General features: G+C 38.2%; 1 protein-coding gene across 1 annotated transcript in view; it reads left to right on the plus strand.

The window, feature by feature from the left end:
* npr1b (natriuretic peptide receptor 1b) overlaps positions 1–18,631 on the plus strand; it is a 71,718-nt gene that overhangs the window by 47,155 nt on the left and 5,932 nt on the right. Inside the window, exons 6-20 of the mRNA XM_055013321.1 lie at positions 7,160–7,254; positions 7,721–7,856; positions 9,142–9,226; positions 10,490–10,607; positions 11,839–11,913; positions 13,439–13,516; positions 14,057–14,161; positions 14,236–14,307; positions 14,439–14,601; positions 15,796–15,951; positions 16,569–16,737; positions 17,536–17,682; positions 17,984–18,107; positions 18,220–18,288; positions 18,438–18,612. Coding sequence (XP_054869296.1) covers positions 7,160–7,254; positions 7,721–7,856; positions 9,142–9,226; positions 10,490–10,607; positions 11,839–11,913; positions 13,439–13,516; positions 14,057–14,161; positions 14,236–14,307; positions 14,439–14,601; positions 15,796–15,951; positions 16,569–16,737; positions 17,536–17,682; positions 17,984–18,107; positions 18,220–18,288; positions 18,438–18,612 — 1,767 coding nt within the window. The remainder of the gene's footprint in view (positions 1–7,159; positions 7,255–7,720; positions 7,857–9,141; positions 9,227–10,489; positions 10,608–11,838; positions 11,914–13,438; positions 13,517–14,056; positions 14,162–14,235; positions 14,308–14,438; positions 14,602–15,795; positions 15,952–16,568; positions 16,738–17,535; positions 17,683–17,983; positions 18,108–18,219; positions 18,289–18,437; positions 18,613–18,631) is intronic.

The following is an 18,631-nucleotide window of genomic DNA, read 5'->3' on the forward strand; positions in this document are numbered from 1 at the left end:
GTTCCTGTCTTATATCTTTCAGTTGCTGTTTCTGTTCGTTTTCAGCCTGTTCATTGTCATTTCAGTCGTATCTTGAAAATTAAAGTTTTTTGTGTGTAAAATTTCACATTTTGCTTAGTGGACCTACTCTGTTACACATTTTGTTCTAAACTGTGCTCTAATTCATCTTTTCGACTTTGAAGTTTGTTGAATTTTCCTTTTTTCTACACATCACTTACACAACTTTATGGTGATGTTTTGAATTTTATTATTTTATCAGTGTTTATATATTATTCTATTCTTTCATATCTGATAATAAAATACACATAAAAGCATTTGAAGATGAACACTGCGTTAGTACATGTGGAGAGAATGAGGCTGGCTGGTGACAGAAATGTTGGATATTTAAAGATATTTTTAAATGTAATTTGCCTCCTCTGCCAACAAAGATCCTGTGGAAATGAAGAAAATTCTCCTCATTTGCAGCCATGCAATGTTGCCTGCAGGGAAGCAATTTTCCCTCTTCAGCTACAGCTCCACTGGTGTCGCTGGTCAGCCTTGCATCACTTGTTATCCTAAATGCCTCAACAAGTGAGTCATGCAGCTCCCACCAAGAATAGACAAAAACATCACGGGGATTCTTGTACTTTCACTTTGGTTGCTCTGCAGATAAATTAAAAGCGAAGACTTCTCAAATATACTTGTTTTTTTTTTTTTTTAGCAAGTGCTGCACTTTATTTCAAAGGTTTTTTTTCACCAAATGGCAAATTATGCAAAAGGCAAAGTCTTAAAATGTGCTATTACTGTAGTAATGTTCTGTAGATGTAAAAACAGTCATTGCAAAGTCAGTCAGATTAAAAGGCCCAGTTAAAAACTGAATATCTTTGAGGTTTCAGCCCTCATGCTGTGAACAAAGTGCAGGTCTTGTGTGTTTGTTCTGCTCTTCATGTCTTTCTTCTCCTCTTCAAACTGCCCCTCCACCTCTTTATTTTTCCACTCGTCCGTCCTGCATTAATGTCGTCGCTCCGTGTGACCTCAGGTTAAAGACTCCAGCGCTGCAGGGAAACACTTGGCGCAGCGTTAATAAAGTGCAGATTTGTCTGTTGCTGTGGTCCACGTTCTGATAAATTAATCTTGTGTTCATGCTCCCCAGAGGACACAGCGGATTATTGGTTGTGTTTGTTTTGGAGAATTGCCACACTGGTTTAGTTTTGCACGAATTGTACAGAAAATAGAGACGGGGGATCGGACACTTTGAGCCAAGTTATACATGAATATAAAGAATTTCACTTCATGAACAGCATCAGAACTTTTTCATTGCACCACATTAAATAAAAGTTAAATGAGGGATGAGGAGACTTTGTTCAGTAGCTGTCAGTTTTGTCAGTTTTGTGTCATTTTCAGTCACTGTTTAAAGAACTTTTCAGTCACTTTTGTGTTGCTTTCAGTTGTTTTGTTTTCTGTCACCATTTTCTATCATATCAAGTCACTGTTTCTGTCATTTTGTCACCTTTGTGTGTCGTTTTCTGTCACTTATGTGACATTTTTGGTCCATGTGTTGCATTGCTTTCAGTCTCTGTTTTGTGTTGTTTTCTGTGTCCATTTTCTTTCTTGTTCAGTCGCTGGTTTCTGTCATTTTGTCACTTTTGTGCGTCATTTTCGGTCACTGTTTTGTGTCATTTTTGGTCAATGTGTTGCATTGCTTTCAGTCTTTGCTTTGTGTTGTTTTCTGTTACCATTTTCTGTTTTTGTTCATTTTCTGTTTTGTTGCTATATTGGGTCATTTTCAGTCACGACTTTGATCAGTTTCCAGTCATTTTTGTGTGGTCATTTTCGGTCACTGTTTTGTGTTGTATTCAGTCACGGTCTTCTATTTTTGTTCAGTTGTTTTTTGCCAATTTGTCATAGCTTTGGAACGTTTTCAGTCATTTTCTTCTGCTGTTTTCTGTCATTATCAGTTTTCAGTCTCTGTTTTGTGTCATTTTTGTTAGTGTTGTTCTTGTTGTTTTCTGTCGTCCACCCTGTATAACACAGACTTGATATTATAACACTGTATAAAAAGCATAAGAATATTAAGTCATTTACAGTGTATTATATATATAGAGTATTGTTTTTATTAATGTTTTTACTTAGACAGACTAGTTAATGTCCTTCATTTTCCATTTTCTCTCTGCCTCGTGACTTGATCTCTCCTCTTCGGTCTCGTCTCGCTGTCAGAAGCTTCAGTAAGATCCTTAAAATAGCCTGGAAATCGAACCGTGTGAGAACAGAGTGGTTCGTTTCCACCTGCCTTTCAGCTGGACCTCTCTTCCTTGCTGTTCCTCCACCTGCTGGCCTCCTCTGCCTGATTCTCTGCTCTGCTGTCCACATCCATCACTGCCTCCGTTAGCATCCTGTCTGTACAGCAGCTGTTAGAGAGGCAGCAGGATGGCAGCTCTGTTCTGAGCTGATAATCACCGATGAACCGTTTCTAGCTAAAACAGAAAAGGCTCCAACTGATGAGTCTTTCCTCTATTGATGACTCTTTTTTTATTAGGTTTTCCATTAAAACAGGAACTGTTCCGCTGGTTTTTAGCAAATAAAACTGTGATCCTGACTTCCGTAAACAAGCAGGTAGTTTAAAACATCATGCACAAGTCAAATAAGGGGTCATGAGACTTATTTTAGGCGTTTTCTGTACTGTGTTGCTTTAAGTTGCTGTTGTCTGTCGTGTCCTTTTGGGTGTTGTCTTCAGTTTCTGTTCTGTATCTTTTTGGTTGCTGTTTTATTTAATGTTTTGTCACTGTTTTGGGTCTTTTTCTGTCATTGTTATGTGCCATTTTCAGTCACTGTTGTCTGTATTGTATCTTTTTGTCACTGTTTTCTGTCATTGTTTTGTGTCGTTTTTGTACTTTTGTGGTGTTGTCAGTCACTGTCATTGGCTGTGTTGTTTCTTTTTTGCTGTGTTGTTTAATTTTTGACCCTTGTTTTACTTAATTTTCAGTCACTGTTTTGCGTTGCTTTTAGAAGCTGTTTGGACTGTTTTCAGTTGCTGTTTTGTGATGTTTCTGGTCTGTGTTTTGTGTTGTTTTTAATTCAGATTTGTATTGTAAAATGACTTTTAAAGCGGTCCAAAATGACAACAAATGGATCGTAATGAATTTTTCCATCAGTCGAGGATGTTGACGCTTCTTGTTTGTTCTTTTTAAACCTCCATTGGTTGTTTGCTGTCAGATTTCCGCCACATTGGGAAAACATCTGCAGCCTGTCAGTGTCGCCTCACAGAGGATTTCTGTTGCAGGAATCACTTCTGGGAGCAGAGATGATTTGTGGAGGAGATGCAGACAGACTGTCTCTCATCTCCTGAGCTTCGTGTTTTCCTCCCGTATGCCGTTTGTGTGATGAAGCTGTTTTTCTCCTGGGCGGCTGATGAAGCTGAGAGGCTCTAATGAGATTTGTCGGCCTCCTTTAGTCTGCGATGTAAAGGCGTGAACAGGATAAACCTGGAGCGAAGTGATGCTGTTACCAGGCAACAGGTTTCTGTCAGATCCAGCAGATGTTTCACAAACAAACAGCTGTCAGGGTTTTTGCTGCAGTGTGTTTGTCTGACTGTCAGCAGGAAAACACAGAAACCAGACTTTATTTAAAACTGTAAGACAGGACTGCACTCTGAGTCAAAAACATGCTATCTTTTTGTTCTCTTAAACAACCTGTGTTCTTTTATTGGGTTCCTTCTCTCCCTCGGTGTGTTATATAGCTACTGCTTTTTATGCCTGTAAGACATCTAAAAACTTAAATTTTTAGTGATTTGTGGGCAAATTTTAAGACATTAAGGCTTTTTGTTTGTCATTTTGGATGAATTTATGAGTCATTGAGGACCTTCTTTTTCATTTGGGACACTTTTTGACCGATGTGAAGAATACATGGTTAGAACGACCCGTAGAGACACATTATACATGTTTAAGAATCCTTATTCTGTTATTTGGTTCCTTCTTTCCTTCAGTGTGTTCTATTACTGCTTTGTTCTGTTTGTAAAAATCATTTTGTAGAAACTTCAAGTCGTTTTCTCCTTGCAGACTTTTTTTTTTGTCACTTCGGACAATTTTCATGTCATTCTGGACAAATTTTAAGTAACTGAACTTTTCTTCATTCTGGCAATTTTCAAGTCATTTAGAATATTGTTTTTCTCATTTTTAATACGTTTCAAATTGTTTTGAAAAAAAATGTCAAAAGTGGAGAATGCAAAGCCAAACTGACTCATAGAATCTGTATTCTTCCTTTTGGTTAGGGTTTTCCAACAAATTTCAATTCAATTTATACAACTTTTAAGTAGTATTTGACAGATTTCTAGTCATTTTAAACATGATTTAAATCATGTTAGCACTTTGGACACACTTGAAATTAGTTTAGACAAATTCTAAGTAATTTTGTTCTTTTGATATTTTGTACAATTAGTTTTTCTGTTGAAGTTTTGAGTCTATTTTGGACAGATTTGAAGTAATTGTGAACTTTTTTTTCATTTTGCTTACATGTCTAATCCTTTCAGACCAGTGTTCTCAGAGGTGGAGAAAGTAAAGTCAACATGGTCAATAGATACAATAAACACATTAAAAAACACATTCTTCTTTTCGGTTCCTTCAGTTTTTTATTAATTCGGGACAGGTTTCTAGTCATTGTGGACAAAATGGACATTTTAACACTTTGTTTTTTGTAATTTTTGACAATTTTCATGTCCTTCTGGACAATTGTTGAGCCATTTAGGACACATTCTAAGTAATTCTAGACATGTTTTGAATCATTTTGAACACAATTTAACTTTTTTGGGTCATTTTTTTTGGACAAATTTTTGGTTATTATACACAAATTCGAAGTTATTTTACACTTTGATTTGTCGTTTTGGACAATTTTCATGTAATTCTGAGGAAGTCTGTTTTGGACCGATTTTAGGTAATCATTTTAAAACCAAATTACAAAATCTATCATCTTCTTTTCAGTTCGTTCTTTCCCTCACTGGGGTATACAGTTGATTTTCTGTGCAGGTAAAAGGTCTGCAAACTTGAGCTTCTACTCATTTTGGACCAAATTTATGTAATTTTACACCTTTTTGTCATTTTGGACATATTTGAACCTTTTTTCCGTCGTACAGCTGACTTGTGCCTGTAAACAGTCTGCAAGCTTGAATTTCCAGGTATTTTGGATAAATTTTAAGAAATTGTGGACTTTTTGTTATTTTGGGTACATTTCCAATCTAATAAACACATTAAAAAAATCCATATTCTTCATTAGCCTGCTGTCGCATGAGACACCCAGCTCAGTCCTTTAAAGCTGTGAACGGTTTCTTCTGTGAGCTGCAGCATTAAAACCTTCTTTAGATCCTTTAGACGGGCTGAGAAGTGGCCGTGCATTAGTTAATGGAGCGGAAACAGCCGAGAGGAAGCTGTAATCTGATCTGCTGTTCCTGCCTCTTACAGTCGACCTGCCTCCTCTCCTGTCCTGTCGGTCCTGATGTTATCTCTGATGAAACCAACCTCCTCTCCTCCCATCTCTCTCATTCACACCTTCTCCCTCTCAGCTGCACTGTAATCTTCTATTTAGCACCAGTACGGATGAACAAGCTGCTCACAGCAGGAGATGTAGAATAAGAACGAGGGTAAAGAGCAGCAGGAGAGACAGACGACTGAAAGGTCAGGATTTACTTCAAAAAGACTCAATTTGGATTTAAATGAAGTCCCTATTCAGTGAGAAAATGAGCAGGATTTCATTTCATAGTTTTGATGCCAGATTCAACAGAGATGGAAATGAAAAGTTAAAGAGCCAAAAGAGCAAAAAGCTATTTAATGAGCCAAACTAATAGATTTCTAACCAGAGCATTGGGTTGAAATGAGCTCAGTCTCTTTGTGAGGATTTCTAGATGTCACCCTTAATTAGGAATCGTCCAGTGTGATTGAAACATGTCCAAGGTGACTTGAAAAATTGTCCAAATATGACATTAAAATGTTTTTTATTTAAATTGTCCAAAATTACAAAGCATTTGCAAAAATGTGTTCAAAGCTTTTAAAAATGTGTCTATCCTGACTCTGAATCTGACCAATATCAGATTTTTTAAAAAACGACCAAAATGAAACAATCATTGTTCGAAATGATGGAAAATTTTCCAGAACAACTCAAAGACTGACAAATAAATTGGCCAAAGAACGTTCAGAATGACTCACAATATCTCCAAACTGACCTTTGTCCAAAACAATAAGAAAATGGTCCAAAAATATTGAGAAATTTGTCCAGAATTTGAAAAACGTCCCAAATTACACATCCTAAATGACTCAAAATATGCCATAAATTATAGATCATGTCCAGAATCACTTGAAATGTCCATAATGACTCAACATCTGCTCAGAAATACTCAAAATTAATCATATAAACTTTTAGAAAATGACTCAAAAATTGAAAACAAACAAAAGAAAGTTCAAATTTCCAGCATTCCTTAAATACCTCAAGAGTTCTTTAAATATCTTAAGGGTTCTGTAAATATCTCAAGAGTTCTTTGAGCTCTCCTGATTCTAGTGTATCCCTGCATGAGGAGCTGAGAACCTAAAATAATCAGACTAATTGAGAGCTTTAAACTGTGTAATTATTGAGATAAGATCAGATTTTTTGGTCAAAAGATGTTCTACCTTCTTTCTGTGATTTATAAACCCAGTTCCAGAGCTGCCTGTGATGGTGAACTGGGAAGAGGTTTTTATTTATTGTCACAGAGGACAGAATTAATGACGTCCCCTGTATTTTAATTAGTTTCCTACATGTGTGACTATCCTCCAACCAATCACAGCCTGCTCTCTGTTGAGGTCTAATTGCCTGTTGCCATAGAGGCGCCTCATCTGTCCACTAATAGGCTCTCAGTCTCCCCTCCGCTAATGGATGCTACCGCTAATCACCTGCAATTAACCTCTGATGGCTGTTTGATTTATTTATTTTTGTTAATGTTCTCCCCCACAGAGCAGAAACTCCATCCTGCTCACCAGCACCTCCGTCACCTCACAGCTTTTAGGAAAACACTCTCTTCCTAGTATGCACTGTAAATAAAAAACACCCCGTAAAAATCTCACAGCAAGAGTGTCAGAAAACACACTTTAAAACCAGTGGAATGCTGTAAAAACTGTGACATTAACAGCAAATATCTGTATGTATGTGTGTGTGTTCTCAGGTGTAACAGGGCTGCTGCACCTGGATGAGAACGGAGACAGAGAGACAGACTTCGCTCTGTGGGACATGATGGACACAAACAGCAGCACCTTCCAGGTACGTAACCACACAAATACACACACACACACACACACACACACACACACACACACACACACACAAACACATGCAGAGATGCCCAGACACACACGCTGAAATAAATGCACAACACATATATTCATAAATACTGAAATAAATATGTACCTAAATACTTGAATGTAGAAATACATACATAGATGTGTGTAAATAAATAATATTCGAAAATAAATACAAACGATGTATGCTCAAAGACAGGATTTTCCATGATGGCGTTATGTTTTTTAGATGATCTGATCTACTTGTCCAGTTTGACAGACTCTGAATCAACATGATGAGAAAAAACCCGTGAATGTTTCAGGCTTTTATCTTTCTTCAAACAGCCTCAAATGTCATTGTGCCAGTGTTTGGAATTATAAACTGTGGAGACAGTTTGAACCAACCTGTCAGGCTGTGTGTCTGTTGTGTGTCTGTTGTGTGTCTGCAGATGGTCCTGATGTACAACAGCTCTGAGGAGCAGCTGACTTCTGTACCAGGAACGTCTCTGCACTGGTTGGGTGGAGTCCGTCCACCTGACGTCCCTGTTTGTGGCTTCAAGAACGACAACCCGATCTGCCTCGCAAGTCAGTCTAACTACAGTACTCCACTACTGCACCAGGAGTAAAAATACTTTATTACTGCACTAGGAATGAAAATACTCCATTACTAGACCTGGAATAGAAATACTTCAATACTGCACCAGGAGTAAAAATACTTTATTACTGCCCCTGGAATGAAAATACTCTATTACTGCCCCTGGAGTAAGAATACTTTATTACTGCGACAGGAGTAAAAGTATTTTATTACTGCACCTGGAGTGAAAATACTTCAATACTAGACCTGGAATAGAAATACTTCAATACTGCACCAGGAGTAAAAATACTTCAATACTGCACCAGGAGTAAAAATACTTCAATACTGCACCAGGAGTAAAATACTCCATTACTACACCTGGAGTGAAAATTCTCCATTACTGCACCAGGAATGAAAATACTCCATTACTGCACCTGGAGTAAAAATACTCCATTACTAGACCTGGAATAGAAATACTTCAATACTGCACCTGGAATGAAAATACTCTGTTACTGCCACTGGAGTAAAAATACTCCATTACTAGACCTGGAATAGAAATACTTCAATACTGCACCTGGAATGAAAATACTCTGTTACTGCCCCTGGAGTAAGAATACTTTATTACTGCAACAGGAGTAAAATATTCTATTACTGCACCTGGAGTGAAAATACTCTATTACTGCACCAGGAGTAAAAAATACTTCAATACTGCACCAGGAGTGAAAATACTCCATTACTGCACCAGGAGTGAAAATACTCCATTACTGCACCAGGAGTAAAATTACTCCATTACTCCACCTGGAGTTAAAATACTCCATTACAGCACCAGCAGTAAAATCCTTCACTACAACACAACAAAATACACCAGAAGTTCAAATACTCCATTATAACACTGGAAATAAAACAATCCATTATAACAGGAGAACTGAAATATGCCATTATTACCATAGAACTAAAATACTCCATTACAACACTGGAAGAAAAAATACTCCAGTATAACACCAGAACTGCAACATTCTGTTACAGCACTTGGAGTAAAACCATTCTGTTATAACTGCAGAATTATAATACTCTACAACAGTATATGAACTAAATACTCACCACACCACCAAAAACTAAATACTTCAAGTAAACACTACAAGTAAACATCAGAAGTAAAATACTCCACTCCAACGTCACAACAAAAATACTCCATTACAATATCTGAACTTCAACATCAGTGTTGTCTGATCAGGATAAAAATCCAGCTGTTTGTTGGCTGCAGAGCTTCTCTCACAGCCTCCTTCCGTCCGACAGAAACCATCACCATCCACCAGATGGTCTCCATCGTGGTCTTCTTCATCATCACCATGACTCTGACCGTCGCCGTCTTCATCTACAGGTGAGAGGAGCTGCTGTCGATACGAAGTCAGAAGGAACTGAGTGATGTTAGAAAACCATGTGGAGTTCCTCACAGAACCTTTAAATTATCATTGACATCCATCCAAATGTAGACTCAGGTTTATAAAGAGAGATCAGCAAAGACAGAATCGTGATGCTTAGATCAGGACTCAGGGCTGGGACTTGGTTTAGGACTGTTTTTTTTTTACCTGTTTTTTGGACTTGGTTCAATCAAACTTTTTTTTTCTTAGTTTTTACCTGTTTTTATATTGATTTTTAACTGGTTATATATGTGGTTTTGCACTACTTTTGGACTGGTTGTTGGACCAGTTTTACTCATGACTGTGGATTGTTTTATGGACTTGGTTTCAACTTAGATTTGGTCTTGGATTAGGACTAGAATTTAGTTGGTTCAGGACAGTTGATGGCTGGTTTTATACTTGATTTTGGACAGTTTTTTTTCTTGAGATTACACTGTCTTTTTGGGGTTTGTTTAATGAATAGTGTCAAAGTGTTTTTGGACTTGGTTGAAATTTGGTTTTAGTCTTAAACTGGTTTTATACTTGAGTACATCTGCACAGGCGTATCTTCGAGAACTTCAGTCTGTCCCAGTGTCTTCTGTCTCTTCATTGGTTTTACATTAGAATTAGACTGTTTTTGGTTTCTGGCTGGTCTAGGACTGGTTTTACATTTAGTTTTGGACTGGTTTTATTCTTAAAGTTGGATAGATTTTTTGACTTTGTTTTAAAATGGTTTCATTGAGTTTGTACTTGGTTTTGGTCTTGAATTAGGGCTGGTTTTATACTATTTTTGGATTTGGCTTTGAACTGGTGTGTAGACTAGGTTTGTGACTGTAATCTGGACTGTCTTCATGATAGTGCGATTAGGGCTCTCCTGGTTCTTCTGTTATTTTCCGACTCTGTCTGGATGTTCAAGTTTGTCATTTTTCTGCTGGATGAATCAAACGCCTCCTGATGCTGAAGGAGGGTCTGTTGTTCGTGAAACTTTGTCTCATTGCTGCTGTGTATTTCAACAAAAGTGTTGGCTTTGTTTTTATTAAAATACAGAGCCTTACTTCTCCAAACCACGTCACTTAACAACACATGGAAGTCAGACATGAAACAGAATCTCTTTAGTTTTTTCACTCTCCAAGCTGTGACTGATTGTCTTGAGTGGTTTTATGACTGATTGTGTTGACTGGTTTTATGACTGATTGTGTTGACTGGTTTTGTGAATTATTGTGTTGACTGCTTGTGTCCTGCAGGAGGATGAAGCTGGAGAAGGAGCTGGTTGCTCAGCTCTGGAGGATTTCATGGGACGACATCCAGATGAGCAACATGGGCAAAGTGCTGCGCAGTGGCAGCAGAATCACACTGTCACTGGTAGAAACGCACAAAGAGAGACACAAACCGACACATGCAGAGCACTTTGTTAGGAACACTGTGCAGTCCAATGCTGTGTAAACTCAACAGCTCTCCCTTTACAGTTTCACTAGGCCCTAACGTTTTCAAAACTGAATGTTACACTGAGATCATGTAACATTGTGGGAATGTGTAGATTCTGTAATGTGTTCCATAAGCGACGTCCACAGAACCTACTCAAAATATTACTGGCATAATTCCACTTTTATTTATCTGTCACATTAGAGGAACCTCTAATAAAGACCATTCTGTCATCTGAGGCCTCATAATGTCCTAATGTTTTCCATTTGTTGCATTGAGAACATCCTTCCTTTGTTGTCATTATAGAAACCCAGCTACCATTGAACGTTCCCACAACATCAGCTAACATTGCAGACTAGTTCAAGTAATAACAAAAGCAAAAAAGCAAGTTTTTTGAATGTTTTCCAAATAATCAGCAATATTCCTCTCGTGACATTTAGAAAATGTGATGAATAAAGATGATGTTTCATGATCACAAAGGAGGAATGTAAAAAAAACATTGAAAAAATGTTTTCCAGATGTTTGCATTTTTTAATATATATATAATATGTTGTTTTCCTGCGATATGCTAAGAAAGGTGGAATATTCTGCCTGCAATGTTCTGAGTGTTTTTTTTTTTAATACAGAATGTTTTATAAAACATTCTGGTAATGTGACATCTTAAAGGTGGAACATTTTACCGTTTTGTCAATGGCACACATTATAAAACGTTCTCACAATGTTCCATGATAACAAAAGTAAAACATTCTCAAACCAACATTTAAAAGATGTTTTCCAGATGTTATTGAAGCCTCAGATGATTTTTTATAATACATTCTTGTAATGTGATGTCTTTATGAAGGTGGAACATTCTGCCTGTAATGTTCTGACGATGTTGTTGAAAGAACGCATTATAGAATCATCAAACATTCCCACGTTTCACAATGTTATATGATAACAAAAGAACAATGTTCTCAGTGCAACATTCAGTTTTGAAAACGGTACAGCATAACAGTCCAACAATGTTATCCTTAAACATTTTTTGAACACCTTTTGTTATCATACCTTTAAGAAGAACATTCTGGGAACTGAAAAAAACTTCCCAGTGAAAATGTTAGTAGAACTTTGCACAACTTTGTCAGAATGTTTTTGGAACAAAACTGCTCTAACTGAAATCACTGTCTGTCTGCAGAGAGGTTCGAACTACGGATCCTTGATGACCAGAGATGGAAACCTGCAGGTGTTTGCAAAGACAGGATACTACAAGGTGAGTTCTCTACATGTGAATTGTAGATATTTTCTCACACATCCACAACCTCTCAGAGGTTTTATTTCTCTGTAGTTGATAGAAACAATCAGTTTGTCCTAGTTTGATTCAAAGAACCCTCTAGTCTGAGTTAAAGTTAAGGAAAAGGTTTAGTAAGAAAGTAATTCATTCAAACTCATTCAAATTCAAACATGCAGAACAAAAGGCAGCTTTCTGGGAAGTTTAATGCAGCAGGAATGTTGAATCGATCATAAAACTCTTTAGTAGTTCAGATACACCTTTATTGCCATTTATACCACAAACGTCTGGGTGTAGCTGCTGTTAAACATCACTGTGGTTTATAAAGGTTTTGGACTCTCGTTCATTCTCTAACACACTGCAGTGATTATAACATACATATGATTCAGTCAATAAAACTTCTTACTGTTTGGATACTACCTTTTATACCACTCAGTGTAGCTCAAAGTGCTTCACAGAAAACTGAGAGTCTCATAATAAGACATAAACAATAGAAAAGTAAAAGAAAGCTGCATTAAAAAAGATTAAAAAGACAAAAATAAAGCGAATCTGAACTTAGTTTGAGCTTGTTTCTACGCTGGTTTTTCTCTGGTTATAAACTTGATTTTGCACTAGTTTTGGACTGGTGTAACACGAGTTTTATACTTTGTCTGTTTGGTGGATTACTTGGTTTACGGCAGGTTTTGTACTGGTTTAGGACTGGTTTTATACTTGCGTTTAAATTCTTGTTTGGTCTTGGTTTTATGCTGGTCTTGAATTGTTTTGTGACTGGTGTCATACTTGGCTTTGCACCTGTTGCACTTGTTGCACTACACCACTTGTGGACGTGGTGTGAAACTGGTTTTACACTTGGTTTTTTACTGGTCTATTACCCAATTTTGGACTGGTTCTATCCTGGTTTATGACTTGACTAGTTTTGTACTTGTTCTAATTAGTTTAGGGCTGGTTTTACACTTGATTTTATACTAGTTTAGGACTAGTTTTATACTTGGTTTTGTAAATATTTAAGAATCGTTTTACACTTGATTTTATACTTGGTTTAAGTGCTGGAATAAGACTTGTTTTATACTTGGTTTTATACTAGTTTAGGACTAGTTTTATATTGGTTTTATACTAATTAAGGACGGATTTTAGTCTTGAGGTTCGATAGTTTTTTGGGTTTGGTTTGAATTTGCTTTTGGTTTTGCACTAGTTTTAGACTGGTTTTGGCTGGTTTTATTCTTGAGTTTGGATTCTTTATTGTTGTTGCTTTGAATTTACTTTTGTTCTTACTTATTGTATGGTTACATACTTGATTTTGCTCTAATTTTGGACTGGTTTCCATTTTTGCTCTGACATGCTGCTGCTCAGTTCTCACACATACATATATTAAGTAAAACCATGATGAAAACAAGAGAAAATAAATCACTCAAAGCATTATCACCCATTTTTTAATTTAGAAGTTTTGTATATTGTTCTTATACACACAAGTTTCTTTTATACATGTTTGTTGTCTGTTTTGTTTCAGGGAAACATCATAGCCATTAAATACACCAACAGAAAACGCATCGAGCTCAACAGAATAATTCTGTTTGAACTCAAACACGTGAGTATGTTACACTTTAGGTTCCATAAAATTTCAACCTTGCTAGGTGGTGCTCATGAATTATTCTCAAAGTCTGTAGCTGGAAATCCACCTATACAAACACATACTTTGTATGTGAACATCACTTTACAAGCTCAGAGTCTTGCAGGCTATAATTTCAAAACCCATTATTCAAAATGACTAAAATGATGAGCAGTGGTGGTAAAGGTCAGAGCTTTGACCAGTTAAAAGTCAATACAGACACTCAAAAGATTGTTTTTTTCCAGGCTTTATCCAGGGTTTTTGCCAAGGTTTTATTTTCTCCATGTTTTCCAGGCATTTTTGTAGGTCCTTTGGGTTTTCCACTCACTTTGCAGATTCTTCAGGTTTTCCTGGTTCCTTGGGTTTCCCAGGTTTTTTCCAGGCTTTTTTCCACCATATCTTCCAGGTCTCCATGTTTTCTAGATTTTCTTCAGGTGCTTTCTAGGTTTTGGAGTTTTTTTTACAGGACTTCCAGTGCTCCAGGACATGAGTGACTTGTCTTAATGTTTTTGCTTGCAGATGAGAGATGTTCAGAATGAACACCTGACCAGGTTCATTGGAGCGTGCATCGACCCTCCCAACATGTGCATCATCACAGAGTACTGCCCTCGAGGAAGTCTGCAGGTAACAGCAGCTACACACCTGGTTGTCTGTCTGTATTCCTGTCTGCCTGCTTGATTACATTCTTGTGTCTTCAGGACATCCTGGAGAATGACAGCATCACTCTGGACTGGATGTTTAAATATTCTCTCATCAACGACATTGTCAAGGTACGGTTCCGCCTCCTGTTGCATATCTTATAGCTGTTATTATCGGTTGTTCTATCTTAGTGTTTTATACCTGTACACTCTTGGAACAGATGTTTATATTGTACCTGAGCTGTGTGTCTGTCTGTCTGCAGGGTATGGTGTTTCTCCACAACAGTGTCATCTTCTCTCACGGTAAACTCAAGTCATCGAATTGTGTTGTCGACAACCGCTTCGTGCTGAAGATCACAGATTATGGTCTGTCCAGCTTCCGATCTGAGAGTGATTCGGGAAGCGACGCTCACGTCTACTACGCACGTGAGTTGTAGCTTTCACCTGTTATCACCTTAAATACACACGTCCAGATCCGATGATTTAATAGTTGTTATTATTATTATTATTATTATTATTATTATTATTATTATTATTATTATTATTATTATTATTATTATTGTAGATTAACTGTAATACCTGGATGTTCCACCAGGTGGAGTCTGTTAATGTTTAATGGTGTAGCAACCACAGAAGCGGTTGCTCAGACAGGTAGTTCATGTTGGCAAGCAGAAAGCATTGTGAGGGTTTAGCTAGTAATGGGCACCATGACAAAGACTTCCATGACACTTAATGACCTTCGGACAGAGTTCATATATTCAAGTGAGATGTAGCTTTTAAACAGGTCTTAGAGTTTGTTGTAGACTGGGTGTGGACTGGTTTTCAACTTGACTTCAGTCTTGTTTTTGACTGGTTTCAGACTAGCTTTTAAGGTGATTTTAGACTGGTTCTTGACTTGGTTAAGAATTTAACAAGATATAAAAAGAATAACGGATAAGCCAGAAGATGAGGGAGATTTTGAATTTCCCTTGGTATTAATAAAGAATCTATCTATCTATCTATCTATCTATCTATCTATCTATCTATCTATCTATCTATCTATCTATCTATCTATCTATCTATCTATCTATCTATCTATCTATCTATCTATCTATCTATCTATCTATCTATCTATCTATCTTGTTGATTAGCTGTAGTACCTGGTTATTCCACCAGGTGGAGCCTCCTATTGTTAAATACTGCAGTGACCAGGGGAGGTGGTCACTTGAACTACAGGTAGTACATGTTGGCAAACAGAGACACTGTGGGGGTTTAGCTAGCTACTGGGACCTTGACATCAACTTCTGTGGAAGTTAATGGCCAAGTACTCATGAGCTCATGAGTTTACAGTCTTTCATAACCAGATTCTGGAGCACAGTTTGGTCTGCTGCAACACGCTATCATTCTGTTCTAGGGGGAAAAATGATCTGACCTGTCTGAATATTTTTAAACCAATCGCAGCTGTCTTGTTCTGAAGCTAAGTGAAGGTGGCAGCAGCAGCATTCACCCCAAAGAGTGATGTTTGGAAATGTTTTGGTGGAAGGCAGGGAGATGAGAACTGTCTTTAAGATAAATATCAGTTAAGCCAAAGCTGTACACTATGAAGTATTATTACCTCTCTGTGGTTCTGATCTCCTGCAGAGAGGCTGTGGATGGCTCCAGAGCTGCTCCGCTTGGAGTCTCCTCCTCCTCAGGGAACCCAGAAAGGAGATGTCTACAGCTTCGGCATCATCCTCCAGGAGGTGGCGCTGCGACGAGGAGCCTTCTACCTGGAGGGAGAACCGCTGAGTCCCAAAGGTAGGAGACATCAAACCCAGGATGGATGTCTAGTTTTTGTTGTTTTGTGTCTCATTTTTGTTTCTTATTTTTGTTGTTCTGTGCTGTTTTGTGTCTAGCTTTTGTTATTTTGCATCCCTTTTTATTGTTTTCTTATTTTTGCTGTTTTGTGCTGTTTTAGTAATTTGTGTCACTTTTTTTATTGTTTTGTTTCTTATTTTTGTTGTTTTGTGCTGTTTTGTGTCTAGTTTTTGTTATTTTGTGTCCCTATTTTATTATTTGGTTTCTTATTTTTGTTGTTTTGTGTCTTCTGACAAGTTTTTTAACATTAAACATCAGTTAAATATACAAATGTACAGTGATTGTGCTTCCCTCTGGACATGACTTGTGTAAATTTTCTGTGAAAATCAGTAAAAAAAAACTGAATGAAGAAGCTTTAAGTGAAGAGTTTAGCAGCCAGTTTCCGCTGAGCTGCAGGACAGAATTGACAGAAACCAGCAGGAAGCTTGTTTTAGGGTTTTATGTTGATGCTTCTGTAGACTGAACATTCACTGCAGGGAAAACTCATTGAACAGATTCTATTAAAGCAGTGATGATGATAAAATAAAATTACACCCCCTTGAAATGTGTGCCTTCAGAGATCGTGGACCGGGTGATTCTGGGCGAGTGGCCCTGCCTGAGGCCTACTCTCGACCCGCAGAGCCACAGTCCTGAGCTGGGTCAGCTGATGCAGCGCTGCTGGGCCGAAGAGCCGACGGAGAGGCCCGAGTTCAACCACATCTGGGTGCTGCTGCGCAAACAGAACAAGTAAGAACCTCGGAGGAAGTCAGGGAGACGTCCAGAATCAGAACACAGATATGTCAACATTTAATCAGGATTTAAATTACACATATCAACAATGTTATTCTGACTAGTAGCAGAAGAATCTTCCTCTGCTGTGATCAAACATCTGCATGTTAACCCTGTGCTACCGTAATACTGCTGTGACTGTACCTGAAGCTGAGTTCACGGTGGGTAGTTCAGGGGTACTGGGAGATTAGAGTGCTCCTACTAAAACAGCACTGGGTTGACTCTCAGCTGCATTTACGGCAACAGAGTAGTGACTGTAATATTAGCAGTAGTACTACATGCCATTCTATGGCATGTTAAAAAACCTAACAATGTATTGTGTCATTAAATTTCATAAGATTTTGTGTCGTAAAATGTGCCTTATCTCATGCCGTTGGAAATGTCATTATAAAGGTCACAGTGTGGTGTGTAGTAAAGATGTCTCTTTAAAGTAAATCATAAACAGTGTCATAAATATTGTCATAGTATAGTAAAAAACTTCAAAATAAAAGTTGTATGTCATAGTGTAGTACTACTACTATAGTATGACTGAATGCTGTAAAACATACCATTAAGATCAGATCCAGTCCTACTACAGTAATAAGCTGGGATTATTGTTTGTGTAAAAAGTCAGTTAAAGCTGATAAAACAGTTCATCTTCTCTGTGACGGAGCTTTAACTCCCCGAGAGCAGAATCAATGAAGGTAACAGCAGCCAGCTGAGACACTTCAGCCTCTAACTCTGTTACGACTCATGTTGAATGAATGCTGTGTTCAGGGAGTCGAGGACCAACATCCTGGACAACCTTCTGTCCCGCATGGAGCAGTACGCCAACAACCTGGAGGAGCTGGTGGAGGAACGAACCCAGGCTTATAACGAGGAGAAACGCAAGGCTGAGGCGCTGCTCTACCAGATACTACCACAGTAAGTACTACACATACTGCTCTACCAGATACTACCACAGTAAGTACTACACATACTGCTCTATCAGATACTGCCACAGTAAGTACTACACATACTGCTCTACCAGATACTACCACAGTAAGTACTACACATACTGCTCTACCAGATACTGTCGTGCCAGATATAGTATCTGTAGAGCTACTACAGAGTACTCCAGGCTTCACTGGGAGCTACACAGAGAAAAGTTAATATAACAGACTACTGATGTGATTCTCTCTCCCTCTCTGACTGTGTTTTTGTACCTCTCTCGCCCAACTCTCAGCTCAGTAGCAGAGCAGCTAAAACGTGGAGAGACGGTTCAGGCTGAAGCCTTTGACTCGGTCACCATCTACTTCAGCGACATCGTGGGCTTCACTGCCATCTCTGCAGAGAGTACTCCGATGGAGGTACACTGACAAAGTTTAATATAATAGATGAGTTATAAATATGTCATTAAAACATAATTTAAAGCATTTTCTAACACCTTCTGGATTCAGTTGTTGAACCGTTTATTTGCAGGTGGTGACGCTGCTCAACGATCTGTACACCTGCTTTGACGCCATCATCGACAACTTTGACGTGTACAAGGTGAAAACTGTTATTTTTCAGAATAAATCATTTCTTTGTCTTACAAGATCTTCTTGTGCTTCAAACACACAAACTGGATTAATGAAAGCAGTGGTTGGAGAAACAATCAGACACACACACTGAGCTGCTGTGTCCTGTGGCGCCCCCAGGTGGAGACCATCGGCGACGCCTACATGGTGGTTTCAGGGCTGCCGGTCAGGAACGGGAAGCTGCATGGCAGAGAGATCGCTCGAATGGCGCTGGCTCTGCTGGACGCTGTCAGAACCTTCAAGATCCGCCACAGAGCAGAGCAGCAGCTGAAGCTTAGGATAGGAATACACAGTGGTACACACACACATACACA

Source organism: Amphiprion ocellaris, chromosome 9 (genome assembly GCF_022539595.1).
Source record: "Amphiprion ocellaris isolate individual 3 ecotype Okinawa chromosome 9, ASM2253959v1, whole genome shotgun sequence".
Taxonomy (NCBI): domain Eukaryota; kingdom Metazoa; phylum Chordata; class Actinopteri; family Pomacentridae; genus Amphiprion; species Amphiprion ocellaris.